The sequence below is a fragment of the Anguilla rostrata genome, chromosome 5 (genome assembly GCF_018555375.3).
Source record: "Anguilla rostrata isolate EN2019 chromosome 5, ASM1855537v3, whole genome shotgun sequence".
Lineage (NCBI taxonomy): Eukaryota > Metazoa > Chordata > Actinopteri > Anguilliformes > Anguillidae > Anguilla > Anguilla rostrata.
Window position 1 is genome coordinate 48,170,763 of NC_057937.1, and position 16,531 is coordinate 48,187,293.

Consider the following 16,531-nt stretch of genomic DNA (forward strand, 5'->3'; position numbering starts at 1 on the left):
TATATTAGCTGTCAATCCAAAAGGTTACCTTGTAGTCACGTACAAACAACTACGCAAGCACAAACACATTCCATCTGTGAATTTTACTTTATAAATACACACAGCCTATATACTTCATCCACTGCAAGGTGCTGGTGGGTGGGAAGCGATGGCGTGAAGAGCCACTTGAATATGAATAGGTAATGTCCATGCACACAGTTACATCTTACAGTGTTGCAAGTTTTATTGGTCCATGCACGCCATAACAGTACCCAGGCCAATGCTAGTGGGCTGTTTGCTCTTCCCTTACGAAAATCCACTTGCGGAATAATTACGGCAGTTTGATGTATGATAATACATTCCTGGGCTCGACTGTAGGCCATATGCTCTGCCTGTCTTTGGGGAGATCACTGCAGCTGTCTCCTCCCCCCCCCCAGGTTTAATCAGGAGGATGATCAGGGGCCAGGGAGCACTCCCTGGTGCCCTAGCCTGGTGATCCCCCCTGCAGGGTGCCACCTCACACGGGGATGGGCGGGTCAGCTCGTCTCCTCCTGCTCCTCCTGAACACACACATCCATCATTTGAGGGCTCAGACAGAACCGGGTCCCCGCAGACCGAGTCCAAGAAGCTGACAGCGCCTCACAGCTTCCAAACTCAACTGGGCTTATTGGTGGCAATACTTGGGCCTGCGTGAACTTGCACAAACCAATGAGACCCAATGGCTGGTCATTCAAATGCAGAAGAAATGCTTATGGTCCTCTCCTGTACAATGCAACCCATCCCAAATCCCTGTGTATTGCCTCTACTCCATTTGCCACAAAATTCTCTTTGCTGGTTATAAGATTCTTTGAACTGCTGCCAAAACTCTCACCACAAAGAAGCACTGAGGCCTGTGGGGGCGGTACTGGGAGGGGCGGAGCCCTATGTCACTCACGGAGCTGGTACAGGTGACTCCAGCTGTGGGATGGGGGGCAGGCGGTGACAGTCACCAGGGGACATGGGTTTCCTCCCAAGGTGCTGCACAGGCTTTGCTGTCTGAAGAACACCTTGCTGGGGTCGACCGACTGTTCCAGCATCTGCAGGTGCGTCTGGAACACAGGCCAACAGGGGGCCAATCAGTTCAAAAGGACTGGATTGGTATGGCAGCAAAATACATTCTTGTGCTCAAAACATATTTGCTGGCCATAGATTTAGCTCACTCTCTCTTTTGCATATGGCAGATGTGCATTTCAGTAATTGTGTGTGTAAATGGTTGTATTTCCTTTCTGTAATAGTGAGGTCAAAGAAAACTTTCAGTAATTGTGTGTGTAAATGGTTGTACTTCCTTTCTGTAATAGTGAGGTCAAAGAAAGCTTTACACAAGTAGAAATAAACATGATCAAATCTAATCAAAAAATGTCTTCACATAAATTATACATTAATAAAAAAGACACAAGCATAAAGCTTTTTTTCAATGAAAAGCACAATCAGAAGGAGCAGTGAGCCAGTGCAGAGGTACCTGCAGGGTGGAGAATGTGTATGGGTAATGGTATGCTAGGTAGCAGACATCGTCGCTGTGTCGAAAGGTCACGTCGAAGCTCAGTGTGTAGTATGAGGGGCCTTTCTGGTGGTCGCTAGGGCAGAAATGGTTCCTACATTCACAGAAAAAGCAACCTATCCTGGTTATAATATTTTATTCTGTCACAGCTGGTTCATTAATTAGAGACAATACTCTGTCACTGATGAGAATGCAAAGCTGCTGTTCACACTGGTACTGTAAATTGTAGGCCGGTGTTTAGCCGCAAACCTGTAGTAGCAGATCTCGCTGCCGACTCGCAGCCAGTGTGGGCGACCCAGAAGAGCTTCGCAAACAGAGTAGAGAACAGGTTGCATCCCTGATGCCAGAAAAACCTTCATTAGACATGATACATCTTACTTACACACACCTTACATCAACAGTACTGCTTACAGCCAAAGGTCTCATCAAATAAATCAATGTCAAGAAACCATTAATTGGGACCAAAACAATTTCTTAATCACTAAATAGCATGTTGCGGGTTCAGTTACATTAGTTACATTACAAGCGCATATTACAAGTTGAGGCCTACTGAGACCAGTCAGCTGTACTGCCATCGAGCTGCATCTGCTGGGATGTGGAGGACTGCTGGTGTCAGACTGGAGAGCGTCGTACCTTACAGTGGCACACAACCTCGCCTCAGAGCTGGAAAGTCGAGGCTATGATTTACTGTGACTGCTATGACATCCTTTATCCAGTATGACATTCAGTATAGGATGCATCATGCATAGAGCTTTAAATGCACACGCACACACACACACACACAGACACAGACACACACACACACACATGCACAGACACACAAAACCACACACAGAACCCTAGTCTAACCCACCCCCCATTAGAAAACATTAAGATCACATGGGGTGTTTGAGAGCATCCAAGCCTTACACATCTGACTTGCAATCTCCATTACCCACCGGCGCCTTTTTAATTTTCTCACCGTAATTGAACTGGCTGTTGCCTTTCTCGCAGTTGATGACGTTGAAGCGATAGAGGACGTTGGCCTGCATTCCGCTGACCTCAAAGTAGAACCACTGGAGGTGCTCTGAGCAGTTCACATCTGGATTCAAGATCAGGTCGTATTCGCAACTGGGGGGAGGGGGGAGGGCGTAAAACAGCACGCTGATTTCATTTGGGTCTTTTGGGTCTTTTCTACACTGGACCAGCGCCTCTCTCAAACCGAGAAACCGACAAGCCTCTGACAGAGCACAATGAGCAGCATTAGCTTTACATCATTTCCCTGAAATATTATGGACAAGCTGTTTAATGTGTAATATAAGACTGAACCTGACAACACATTGTCCAGGAATAATCAGGTTAGATAATGGATGGATCTATCTATCTGTGTTTTTGTCTGTGTAAAAACCACCACAACAAGGTACCTAGGGGTACCTTGTTACAGAAATATAATTTACATTTTGTACATTTTAAATTTTATTTTATAATTATTCAAAATGTTAATAATAATTTAAGTGAAACCAACAAATGTACTTGCGAACACGGATAACTTTGCGCAGGTTTCCACATTCAAACTTGGAGTAGAAACGCAGGGAATCGGGGTGTTGAAACAGGCCTGGAGGACTGGGCCACACCAGGAAGTAGAGAGGAAGAGAAATTGAAAGCAGAATTTAAAACAGACCCAAACAAGAACAAGTGGCATACACAAATGTGCCTCAGATCCACTAACATGCTTTCTTTAATACAAAGCGTGACTCATGTTTCATTGTATAATCTTTCAAGGTACCATATGCTACATGCTTTTTTTCTGACAGAGGATGTGAGTGTGGTTGTTAGTCAGGAGTAAATCAGTTTGCCACGACTGACAATAGAGCAGTGGGATGATGTAAATATTACAAAATGATGATGTAAATTCACCACATAAAATTCTGATTAATTACCAGTGTGTTTACAAACAGCCTAATGGCGGGGTCATTTGTGACTTGGTCTGAGAGGAAAATTAAAATTAATACAAAACATTGCTGTTAATTATGAAAAAAAAAATGAAAGCACTATTTCATCACAACCCAGGGGAGTCATATTGAAGGCTCTAGTAGGAATGCTGATTTTGTTAATAAAAAATAATTTCAAAAACTGAAAAGGAAAACAACCTTGTGTTTTCAAGGGACTTATGGGAACATACAAACATCCCTCTAGATGCTAAAATAAAGTACACTGTGAAGAGATAGGACAATAAAATTCCAACTGCTCAAAGGTATTGCTCAAGAAGTGTCCATCATAATGTACTTCTGGTCTAAGCTGTGTGTCAGAATTATACTAACAGCGATACAAATGGCACAGTTTTGGGATTCTGCACATTTGACGGACACATTCGTCACCTACGCATAATAAAAAATTACTATATGTTGTCTTGTATGATAAATGATAGAGATATGATATGATGTTGGTAGAGAACTATGCCATTTATATGTATATGCATACTATAGAAAATTATGTTACACATATCAAGGACATAGTACCAGTGGTTTCATAAAGGTCAAATCCTGGATGCAGCCACTGCTACTGTATCTGTAATATACAGTGAACTCCATCATTTTTGGCACAAAGACACATTTAATTTATTGCCTTGGCTCTGTAGTCCACAATTTTAGATTTGTGATCAAACAATTTGCATGTGGCCAAAGGGCGGATTCTCAGCTTTTATTAAAATGCATTGTTATTTATTTTGGTTTCGCCATGTAGAAATTAGTTGTTTTCAGATTATCTTCGATGGGCATCCTTGAGCACCTCAGATCAACATCCGTACGTACTGCATGTGCCTTCATCATTCAGACACATACAGTTCCACGCTGATTAGCTCTTTACCTTACCTGGGATCCTCCAAGTCGAACACAACTTGATCAATAACATCCTCAGGACAGAGAAAGTGCTGAATGTCTTCTAACACTTTTTGTCTGAAAGACAGAGAAAACCAGTCTTGTTACTTTCAGTGCTAAACAGAAATCACTTTATAACATAGCAATTAACAAAAATGCATATGTTATACAGTTCAATAAACCCGAGCTCCCAGTACGCTTTTCAACATTTCATTGCAGATAACTATAGTATTATTAACATGACTCAATATTTTGATATTGCTCTCTTTGATATTTTGAAATAACATTTTAAAAGAACATACCAAGGAGTTGCGAAGATTTCTGGATGACATTGCGAATGTATGGAATTAGGTGTCACACAAACCCCACAAGGAGTTTAAACCTCTCTTTGAGTTACAAAACAAGTTCCATAACCTTTATACTACACTGCCAACCTTTAAAACTATTTCAAGTTATATCAGTGTGTGTTATGGCAAGAGTCATAACCATGACCCTCAGGATTACTGACACACCAGTTTTATGTTGCTTGCCACAGGATTTGCTACAAAGAAAATACTGAAAGTATAAATTAATATGGTATAAAATAAGTTTTACTATATCTAAAATATACTTGTTTTTTGTGCCACAAAATGACGAAACAGTACTCTGACCTGTAGAAATACACAGCCACTGACAGTGTAAAATAGCATTGTGTATACGTGTATAAGCATTGTCAGCTATACCAGTGAGGTGGCGTAGTCTGTTCAGAAATGAGCACTTAAAGTTAACAGTGCTCCTTTTTAAAATTTCTAGGAGAAACAGAACTATGAAATATGACATTTCCGCTTTCTGCTACTGAGCTACCCAAGTCCCCCCTTTAACTTTTCTCAAATCGATTTCCTCCCCACAGGACCAACAGGGCCCCCACACCTACACCCCCCCTCCCATGCCAAATTGTGGCTCACATCGATCGCCTTCCGCTGGGTCCAAATTCCCACCTCAGTGTCACATTAAAGGGAAGTAACACATACTGTGTTGTTTTGCTGGGCCTGCAGGCTTGGGTGTTTGATCAGGCTGACCTAACAGCAAGCCAGGGAGAATCAGGTGACGTGCGGCAGGCAGTATGCAGGGGGTAGATAAAATTTGTTTTTGTCCATGAGTCTCTTGGATAGGGGAACTTCCACATTCCTCTTGCCCCACACAATGCAGGTTTCACCATCTGACAAAACTTTCTATGGTGAGATGGGGCCTCTGTGCTATTGTAGATGATTTAGTAACCCCAGGGATGCTATCAGCAAAACCACCAGGAGCATGAAACACAAGCTTCAAGCTAAACTTTTCATGCATTTTTTTCAGGACAGGCTACAACTATGTCAGTCACACACCTTTAACTTTCCCCAAAAGTAATGACAGTATGCTCAAGTTACATCCAGGTGGCAGAAAAGCACAAATAAGTGGATCCGCCAACTAAGTCATGATCAAGTGCCTGTTTTTATTCACTTTCGAGCAGATACAAAATATCCATCTTTGTTTAGCTTTGACAAGTTCACTCAGATTGTCTAATAAAGCCAGAATTGCCATCACATTTCCACAAACTGGCATCCTCTTCACAATTAATGTGTTATTGAACTTAGTAGCACATCTTGTTTTTAAATGAACACAATGAACTGTGAAATAACATTCCAATTTGTCATAATCTTATATGTACACTGGGAACAGCAGTACACAAAATCTCTCTTTATTAAAAAAATCACAATGTTTGGTTTAAACACAGTCATTTTTGAAAATCTTGATAGAGAGCTACCACAACCAAGCTAAAATATACTGGAGTGACAGTGGATTGGCTTACAGCAAGTCTACTGAGAAAAAAAAACATAGACCAGCATAAGCTCAAAGCTGGTCAATGCTGGTCTATTGCTGGTCCAAGCTGGGCAGTGCTGGTTTTATGTCAGTTAAGCTGGTACTGTAAATTAGCTTGATCACATGGGTAATGGAAATAAGTGTGCTGGTGGACCAGTTCAATCTTTGCTGATAATGTGATGGTCATACATGGTAGAACTTGGTCAAAGGCTGTTACTAGCTGTTACTAGCATCCAAATATAGCTGAAAGTTATTATGGTACCTCAATTAAAGCAGTTGAAAATACATGAAAGTACAGTGAACAGTCTCAGTTTTTGAGAGAAACTGGCAAATCAATTAAGTAGGGAAATATTCAGTGCTGTCTTAAGCCCATCTTTACATGCATTTTCTTGAAAATTGTGTTCATAATCCATTGTTTTTCAAAATGTCTTTGCTTTATTTTCAGATTGGGCTTTACACACTTAATACAAATGAAGCTCAGCAGAAAATCAGCTTTAGAATACAGGCTGTAGAATACAGGCTGAAACATGTAATTGTGTGTAGAATTAACTCAACTATGCCAGTGAGCCTTTGCATCTGTCTACAGCAGTGCTAAATGTAACATGGGGACATAATCTCAGCATCACAGCCCACAATAATTTTAGAAAGAGCTACTGGACACATCATCAGGAAATTAGTAAAGTATTGTCAACCAATTGCATTGAGTGACATGTCCATGTAAGGCACCTTCCTACAGTTCCCATTTACCAAATCATGAACATGTCAGTTCCCACTACGCATAACTGGACACATCATCACAAACAGAGAAAATGGCTAGCAGTGGGTAGCTGCTTGTCTTAAAAATGCACATATCATAATTGAGTATTATTCTTGGGTTTATAAGGATGTAAAAAGGCATTCTAAATTGTAGACGAAAGAAGTAACATGAAAGAAATGAGAATTTTTTTAAATCTCAAAAACAATTTAGGCATGCATTGATTGCATTGTTTGGATTTGCATTTTTGCTCTTATGAGATAAACCTTCATAGGTGAACTACAGCTAGGTTTAAAGTAATGCATTGTGTGTGTGTGTGTGTGTTCTCAGGATGGTTCATCACTTTGTGTCCTTTTCTGCCCAAAAGAGTCTGCCATTCTATCTTGAAGTCAATTGTCCTGCTGTGTCAAACTCAAATCAATGCCAGATAACATGTGTGACATGACAAATGTCAAAGCTCTGCAGCTTTCCTGAAAAAGGTGTACCGGTGTAAAAAAGAAAAAATGTTGTCAAGGAAGCATGAGAAAATCAAAAAGGCCAATGGATTTATGTCCTAGCTGACAGGCTTCATAAGCTCAAGCTCAATGTTTTCTTTTTTTGGCAAATAAGGGATGACAGGGGATGGAGTGGCATGATTTTCTGGCAAATATCCAAAAATAGTCACACTGGATGTGGTGAAAAAAGAAACGGCTACAAATTCATCAGTTTTGCTAAAGTTCAGTTTTTTGTCCGAACTAAAAGCTTTCCACGTGAACTCTTCAGTGAGGAACACCGCAGAATAATCTTTCACTTTTACTGAGCAGCAATCCCCAAAAGGTGCTGATTTGGGAATTTATGAAAAGAAATATTACCTTACATTACATTACATTACATTACATTACATTACATTACATTACATTACTTTAAATACCTGCTTGTAAACACCATTTCTTATTAAACGCTTAATAATATCTGTAGACATCAGAGCAATTATAAATTTAAAATATTACACAACCAAACTGACAACACTAACAGAATGTCAAAAACAAAATTTTGGAATAAATCCTGATTGAACATGCAGCACTGCCTACCTCTGCACATTTGGTTTCCGGCTTGCCATTGGCTCCTGGTGGCTTGGTGGAAGGTGGCCCCAGAAGTCTGGAAAGGCTAGGATGGAGTAGCCAGCAATGGACTTTGTTTGGGCGGCAGCGGCAGTGTACTTGCATGGATCGTGATTAGGGATGCAGGCCCCATGTCTTTCCAAGAGTCTGTCCACCATGCTGTGACTGTCCTGTTTGGCCCTGGGCCTGCCAAGACAGCGGCTGTGCATGTCTCTGGCTTTTAGGTGGTTCTCAGCTGGACCTCCTCCCTCACGGATGGGGGATGTCTTCACCTCTGCAGGGGTGGCCTGCTTCTCAAGGGGACTGGTGGACAAAGAGCTCCCTCTTTCCTGCTGGTGGCGCGATATCCTTTGCTGTTTACAGTGATTTATGCCTTCTTCATCAAGTTCCTCATCCGAACTACCCTCGACCTCTGAGCCAGAGTCCAGGTCCTGAAATCCACAAAGACCCCTTTCGTCAGTGAATATACAGAGAGGTCATAACTCCAATCTCTGTTTCCACAGACCACATTTGATAAACTCCATGTACACTCCATGAGCAGCAGCATAGCTGCAAAGCCAGTGCTATTAAAATAATGTTGTGTGAGACCACAACAGACATTTATCTATATATGTTCACACAATAAACACCACTAGGGAAAACAGTAGATAATTTGATTCCTTCCTCAAAGCAATCCTGATGTTCACACAGACTTGATCTCCACCCCAGATGGTACAACACATAAAAACAAACATTCTTACAAGGATAACATTCTTGAGATGCAGTAATGCCTGAGCACCCAATTTTCTCTCACTTTTTGACATCAAAAGGTGAGCTTCCCTTTGATATTTAAAACAGATAAGGCCTTCCAATTACAGAGGCTGAAAGAGAGAATATTCACAAAACTGCAAGAGCCAAGAATTCCTAACAGGTACCAGAAATAAAATATTAATTTGGCTTCCTTGCATAATTGGTGCTCATTTCCGTGAAGCCAGAAGCAGAGGTCAAAAGTGTGCACTTCCTAGAATCTTCTGCTTCAAGTAGAAAGTAGATGGATGTCAACAGTCTGCCTATGGCCCTAAAAGAAAAACCAGGTAAGAAGATAGTTCATTAAAGCAAGCAGGAACCTCAATTTATGCAAGGCCTTGTGTGTTTCCATATAAAATCTCTTTCTCAAACAAGTACAACGGAGCATCTGACATGCAAACACATTGTGAATGAAGGGCCTCTGAAATGTTTCATATGTGAAAATGCACCAGTTTTAAGAATTTGAATCCTTTAATAATGTAGTTATCTTGTAGCAGCCTAATTTTGAAATAGGCTACTCTCAATCTGTAGCTATACTCCCTATTATATTTCAATAAACAACACTTAAATCAATGCTAATTTGGATCTTATCTGAATAATCATTGTTTCTCCATGTCGCAATTCTCCATGTTGAAGGATATAAAGTACCTCCTTACCAGTAAGCACTTGTCTTTGGCCTCAAAAACAGGCACATGGCTTTAGTTTTTTTTTTATTATATCAAACACAGTTTACCTTCCCAAATTTTATTCTTTAACAGTACAGCCAAGATATGCTCCTTGTCTTGTTTAAATAGTAATTCCAACCTTTTATCAATGGAAAACATGGCTAGGTTCTGATTAACGCTTTTGCACAGGAAGGAGCTTGATAAAGTGTAATTGTGTATTTCATTTCCGGTCTCACACTCATTCAATTGACTGATTGATTCATATCCCAGAGGTCATACTGGATGTTGTGCTTGTCTTGAACCACTGCAGATGTTCACTTGATTTGGTTTAATTTTCTTTATGAAAGAAAAAAAAAATTCACAACAGAAGGATTTTTAAAAAATTTACTTCAGTGTCAAATGTTACAGAGAATCCATACCTGCTGCTCAAATTTGCATTAAATTGTTTTACATTAAAGTATATGAGCTGCAGAGACGTTTCCTTCAACCTAAAATTATTCCTGAAAAATCTCTGATGTACTCGAGCATCTTTGCGCATGTTTGTGTCCTTTCAGATCAGTATATCAATCTCACATTTTCTAATTTCTTACACAGCTCATTGAAATGAACTGAAGATGCACATCAGAATTTGTAACAAAAAAAGTCTTGAACCTATGTTTTCTCTAGGTACCAATGTGCACAGAAATATTTTATAGTGGTATATAAAATTCACAACAAACCACTTTTTCTGCTATACATGTTCAGTTGTAGATCATTATAGCCACACTTGTAATTATCCATATTTACTAACAATTCAGAAGACTGTATTCTGCATTACCTTCTCATGTAGTGGAACATTAATTTGATTGTGATTAAACTTCAGACTGAATAAACTGCCAAGGAATGTTTTAATTACTCTGAGAGGGAGCAAAATAAAACTTCTCTCTGTGAAATTACCATGTTATTAATTTAGAAATTCATCCTTTTCAAGTTTGTAATTTCCCCCTGAATCAACACTATTATCATCCTTATTAATTAAATGGAGATGCCACAGAGGGGAAACTCCTCTTCCATCGCATAATCAAACGCATTTTCAAAAGAACACCATGGAGGATATTGCAGTGGCTGAGATCTCTATGGAAAGTAGAGTGCTTGGGGTCTCTATTTAACTGCAGGTATTACCTAGACAACTTCAAAGAAAAAAATAAAGTTGCTTAGATCAGACTGAGAGATCCCTGCAGTGCTCTGTGCCAGCCTGCTCTCTAGGGTTTGGACATTATATATACTTGTATCAGCATTATGCTGCATTAAAGCTAATGCAAAAACCACACAACAGCAATATGCTACTTATAACATTAAGTATTTGTATTGTTTTAGAGGCTTATATGGATACACAAGAACAGAGGCTAGTCAGTCCATCCACACTGACCATTTACCCTTACAAACTAGAGAGTACATAGCAATTCATGAAGCTTGGACTTGACCAGGGCCTCTGCCTCAACACCACAACATGGCAAGCTGTTTCACATCTCCTGTTATATAAAGCCAAGCCTAATGAACTGTATTCATTTAATAATACAGGGTTTGACTGAAATGTCCATGTGCCTATACACATACAGTATATAGATAGATATAGATTGAGATATATGACTCAGCCGAGAGGTGGGATGGCCTTGGTTCTTTGGTTACCATAACACTAGTTCCTCCGTAGAATGTGCCAGATTCTCATACATTAACGGGTAAGATCAGAGAGAGAAATGCCTCTTGTCTGCTTTGAGCGATATGACCTTTGCTGAACCAAAAAAAAACATAAGAGAAAAAAATCAATTTTTGCGCACACAGGAAGCTCTCGCATCCAAAAGAACCTAATTTGTCCCACGTTAAAGCATTGCGCTCAAAGATCATCTCAAGCAACACACTTTTTGAACCAGCAAATACTGTTAGAATAAAATGTTATTGTTTCAAGTAAGGAAGCAAGTATATCTTTGTTCTGAAAGGAAAGTTTTGGATCAGAATCATTTAATGTACTAGCTGTCCTGCTAGAAGACGGGCATACATTAACTGATGGGGCCAAATTTTCAATGCCAGCTCATAATCTTGTAAATGATATTATTCAAATGAAAACTGGCACAATGAGAAATAGCAAAGGGAGACGAACAGGAAGCATGTTGACTTAATCTTATATACAGTATGCACTCACGAGTGCTTGAGGGGACATCATGCTGGGGCAAAACCCAGCCATTTGGACAGAGACCGGCTTTCTGTTCTAACAGGGAGATATCGTTTGCATTAAAGACCACTGGCACACACTTCAAAAGGGGGGGGGGGGGGGGAATGCTAATTTTCACTTGTTGAAACCAGGACAGCCCACACAGCAAATTTGTTAGGCTTTTCTTCATAAGCCCATCCAAGCATAACATTAAAGATAATGGTTTTTTTAAAGCATATTTCAGCTGAAGTGTACCACTGTACTTCAAATGTAATGGATGTATTGCGGACAACAATGTCGGGAACTGGGAACAGCTCACTAGATGAGAGACCTTCGATGATAGAATGGACAGGAAGAGAACAGAAATAGGAATAGGTAGAAAACTTTGAAACAAAAAGTATTAAAAATACCTGTATGAACCTGGTGAAACAAGTCCTTCAGATTCAAGGTAAACATCAATATACACCTACAATCAATCAGTATGCATTCATTGATTTGTTTTGTCAGTCCAAGAGATTATGATAAGGACATATAGATGCCTGTACCTATATCAATTTAAAATACATTCAATAATAGAAATCACATTTTAATTCATGGCTTATTAATGGGAACAAAATGTCTTACCGGGAAGTCATGGTGCAGCTCCGGACACAGCCGGACATACTGGCCTAGCTGCTCCAAGGGTCTGTCTGGTTCTGGCCTGCTGCGTAGCTTTTCCAAGTCTGTCTCCAGATCATCGTCCTGCCAGCACAAGACACAGAAAGAGGCTACACACCACTGTGCAGAGAACATACACCGATTACACAAACTCTCTGTGGCAGGGTGTAGATCAACTGTACATTGGACATGACAACATCAACACAAGTGCCATTACCCAGTAGAGGTGAACCCCTGTAGTAAACACAGAGATGGAATGTTTTTTTTTTCTTTTTGTGCGTTTAATTTGTAATTATCATCTATTCTCCAAACACAATTAAAAGACCAAAGAGTGGAAATAACCGCAGTGCTTCAAATTAATGCACATTTACTCCTGATTTATTACTTCCGAAAGCGCGAACAATCAGGAGAACTTTGTTAGGGATAAAATTAATTACAATTCTCAGAATACGCGTTTGTGGCCAACTGCACAAACGAGGGCGACGGCAGCTTGCAGAGTAGGCTGTCTATCGCCATTGCCACAGTGTCAGGTAATGGTTAAAGAGCACTGCGCCTCTGACAGCTCTCTGAAGAGCGCCTTGCGCTAACCAGCCAGCCACTCGGAGGAAGGCTTGCGGCGCGGAAACGCCCCGCTGCTTTCCATAGACAAACGCGGCCGATGATGAATGTGTCTGCATCCGCCTGACACCTTCGCCCCTCTCCCTCTCCTCCTCTCAGTCTGCGAGCAGGGGTGAAACGGCGCACCGCCCGTTCTCATTCGCGCGCGGTTATGCGCGGCTCGGGCCCAGATCAGACGGCGTGAAAAGAGAAACGTCCCAAATATATATATATATATAAATATATCACAGAAAACTATACGCACAGAGGACCGGTTTCCCAATTTGTGTTTGGCAGAGGATGCAGAGTCGTCTATTGATTTATGGATGCATCAAGAGCCCGTTATTGAGGTAACGCGGGATTAGTTCACCAAGACATCACAGCCCCGCGCACGGCTGTCTCCCCCCGCTCCCCTGGCCTCGGTCGCTTTTCGGAAGTCATGGATTATTCAAGCCTCAGTCCCGTTTCAGCTAATTAGTGGGGACGGCGGGCAGATTGTTTCTATTCAATGTGGGAGTGCTCTGCCCGCTTTCCTGAACCTGATCCTGAAAAAAAGCGAGTCGCTTACATATTCCCCGTGGTCGGCCTCATCAGTTTTGCTGTCATCGTCGCTGTCATCTTCAAAACTGTCATCTGTAGAGGAGCAAATAAAAGACAAAGACTTTAATGTCAAATGTGCCAGTTGGAGCAACTCTCTTTCAGGATTAAATAAGGGAGTCCTCGGTATTTCAACAAATGTCAGTCAGTTGCTTGAGGTTTTTTTGGTTATTTATTTCTTTATTTTTTATTTATTCATTCATTATTTTTTAACTGACATCATCTCCTATATGAATACCATGTACTCTGAAAAAGCCACCTGCTTTCTTAATGGTGAAAAAAAACTGCCTTGTCTGTCAAACTAAGACTAACACTGAGTTTAGCCTCCTCAGAACTTTACAATTGCCAACCCACGATTTCCTTCATCACATGAGTACCAAACACTTCAAATAAAGCACAGAAGAAGAAAATTAATTAGCTATTTGTTTTCATCATTTTATTTAAAAATAGGACTAAAGCATTAAAGCATTTTCCATTTAAATTCACATGCGACTGTGTTTATGACAGACAGCCCTATATCATTCTAAGTAAAGTAGTTATAACTATAATTTTTCACCTGATATGCTGGCATGCATTTCATCGTGACAGCTGCTTCCACACACTGATTCATGATGGCAAACAGTGGACATGGGACTGATGCATACCACAACTGTACACCAGTAGACAGATTTGGAACAATTGAATGCATGCCAAATCATGGACAATGGCCAGCCCTCAGTCAGAGAGGAAACAATGTGAACCACAAATGACTCCTGAAAAATGAAATGTTAGTTATGTGTGATCCTTGATGAGAAGTCTCCAAAAAAATGTCGGAAACCGATTTTTGTATCTTTGTATCACTGCCAAATCAGTTGACTGTGTCATTGTAGATTTTCACATCTTTTTAAACCCAGAAAAAGGTCAACTGCCTCTATAAATTACACTTTGGCTATGCATCAGTGGCTACTGAGGAGAAAGGAAATTCTGACAAGCTCGTCATCAGTCCATTTCCTACACTGCAATAGGGCTCCCATGCTTCTACCGGGTGGATTGTATTTTCCATTAAGTATTGCTTGCAAGTTTGTAGCTGGATTCAGCATGCTGACCACAGGGAATGTTGGTTCATAGGGCCAGTCTGTGAAACCCAAGGAGCCACAGCTGCAGAGGTCAGGGGGAAGGTTACAATCAAGACAAATACGGAAAAACCGAGAAATGTAAATTTCCTCAGCGAGTCAAAGAGGCCGGCAGAATGGTCCACACCTTGGGAAACTTCAATCTGCCTCCCGGGAGAGCCCGGACTGGTACAGGGGTTTCAATTTAAGGGGTCATTATAGCGCCAGCCATGCAGTCAGTGGGGCTGTTAGCAGCAGGGACGTTCAGGAGCCCATTGCCCTCTAACCGGCTACGCAGGAGGTGTGTGCGCGGGAGGAACGTGCGCCGAGGTGTGTTACTGTCACAGTGCAGCCTATGACACGTATCCCCCTTTCCCTCGCGGAAACGCTGGCTTTCAACTCAGCAGGTGTATCACACTTTCATTTTGCTTCAATCCAGGGGGAGCTGCAGTTATAGGAAGCATTACATACGACTCATTTTTCATATTGTGTTTTTTTCAACTGATGCAATGGCCATTTAACAACACAAATCAGGAGTATTTCAAGTCATTTTACTCAAGGGTTCCCTTTTTTTTCTTTCTTTCTTTTTAATTGCAAAAGCAATCATGTACCGTATCAGTGTATGGAGAATTTTCTGTGAATGATTATGTGTGATTTTGTTATTTTGATGTGGTCATATGTTACACTGTAGCATAGCTGCATGTATTTTTGCGGATTAATTTCATATGAGACAGCACCGTCTTATCTGTTGAGCCCCTAAATTGCAGCATCTCACAGCATAGAGAAGGAGGACATCTGACAATGCACCTCACACATGCAGTGTCATCAGGACTGGTTGCCAAGGTAACTGAGATTGTATTCACTGAATGACTCACAATGGTCACTACCTACGCATTATGATATAGCCAGTAAAGAGTGGAGACCAGAAAGAGCTTTCATCAAAAATGATCCAGGCAAATAAAACACCTGTTTGAACAGAAAGCATTCAGGACATGACATACAGGGCATTATTTACGATAAGGGAGAATAAGAAAAAGGAACAGTTTCATAACATTTACCCAGGAGAACAGCTGTATACTATGACATGTTATGGGAGCATGGCTTTTACATGGCCATATAAATATTATTTTTTGTGGTATAAGTACATTTCAGAAGGCCACTCTTATTGAAAAAATTGAAATAATTTACATCAGACATTTTGTTTTTCATGCATAAGCAGATTTTTACAAAAATAAATATTCTGTGCTTAAACACAATGTCACCAAAGAATAATGTGCATTCAACAGGGCTGTATGTTATATATAGGCTTCTGGAGCACAAGATTCATATACCGACTTAAATAGTAATGTATACAAAACTCCATTGGAATTCCAGCTTTGTTTAACTGTGCTATTGTACAAATTAAACCAAGGAAATTGTCAAATAATGCAAATCAAATAACTACACAACCCTTGAGAAATTAACTTTGGCTTATATTGGTTATTGGGATAGCAGACTTAAGTTTCCTCTCCATTAGCATTAAATAGAAAAATGACAAAATCTATGGACAGATAGAAAAGTGAAGCAGTGGTGATATGCTTTACTGTACCTCGGGGCTCTGGATCAGTGGGTACACTCGAGACAGGCTTCCCTGGTAGAGGGAAGCTGTAGAAACTCTGATCTGAGGTCAGCGGAAGAGGACGCTTCGGATGGCACTTCCTCATCAGCTGGACGGCAGAGTCGATCAGGGATTCCAGACACTTAGTGCCCAAGCAAGCCTTAAAACACAGTCCCCATAGAACATGGCAACCATAATCACTTTCATTAGACTGTGTTTTGGTTAATTATAGAACACCTACCTCCATACCTGCAGACTTCAGCAGCCAACAGCAAAGTGCTAACAGTTT

At 40.7% G+C, this 16,531-nt stretch overlaps 1 protein-coding gene across 3 annotated transcripts in view; it reads right to left on the bottom strand.

Annotated features, from left to right (window-relative positions):
* Positions 1–16,531, bottom strand: part of LOC135255503 (cytosolic carboxypeptidase 4-like) — a 168,695-nt gene that overhangs the window by 70,420 nt on the left and 81,744 nt on the right. For all 3 annotated transcript variants that reach the window (XM_064336755.1, XM_064336754.1, XM_064336756.1), the window contains 10 exons: positions 16,234–16,402; positions 13,526–13,590; positions 12,328–12,444; positions 8,035–8,495; positions 4,366–4,449; positions 3,029–3,118; positions 2,478–2,626; positions 1,766–1,853; positions 1,478–1,610; positions 914–1,067 (listed from right to left, as the gene is read on the bottom strand). In XM_064336755.1, the coding sequence (XP_064192825.1) occupies positions 914–1,067; positions 1,478–1,610; positions 1,766–1,853; positions 2,478–2,626; positions 3,029–3,118; positions 4,366–4,449; positions 8,035–8,495; positions 12,328–12,444; positions 13,526–13,590; positions 16,234–16,402 (1,510 nt within the window). The remainder of the gene's footprint in view (positions 1–913; positions 1,068–1,477; positions 1,611–1,765; positions 1,854–2,477; positions 2,627–3,028; positions 3,119–4,365; positions 4,450–8,034; positions 8,496–12,327; positions 12,445–13,525; positions 13,591–16,233; positions 16,403–16,531) is intronic.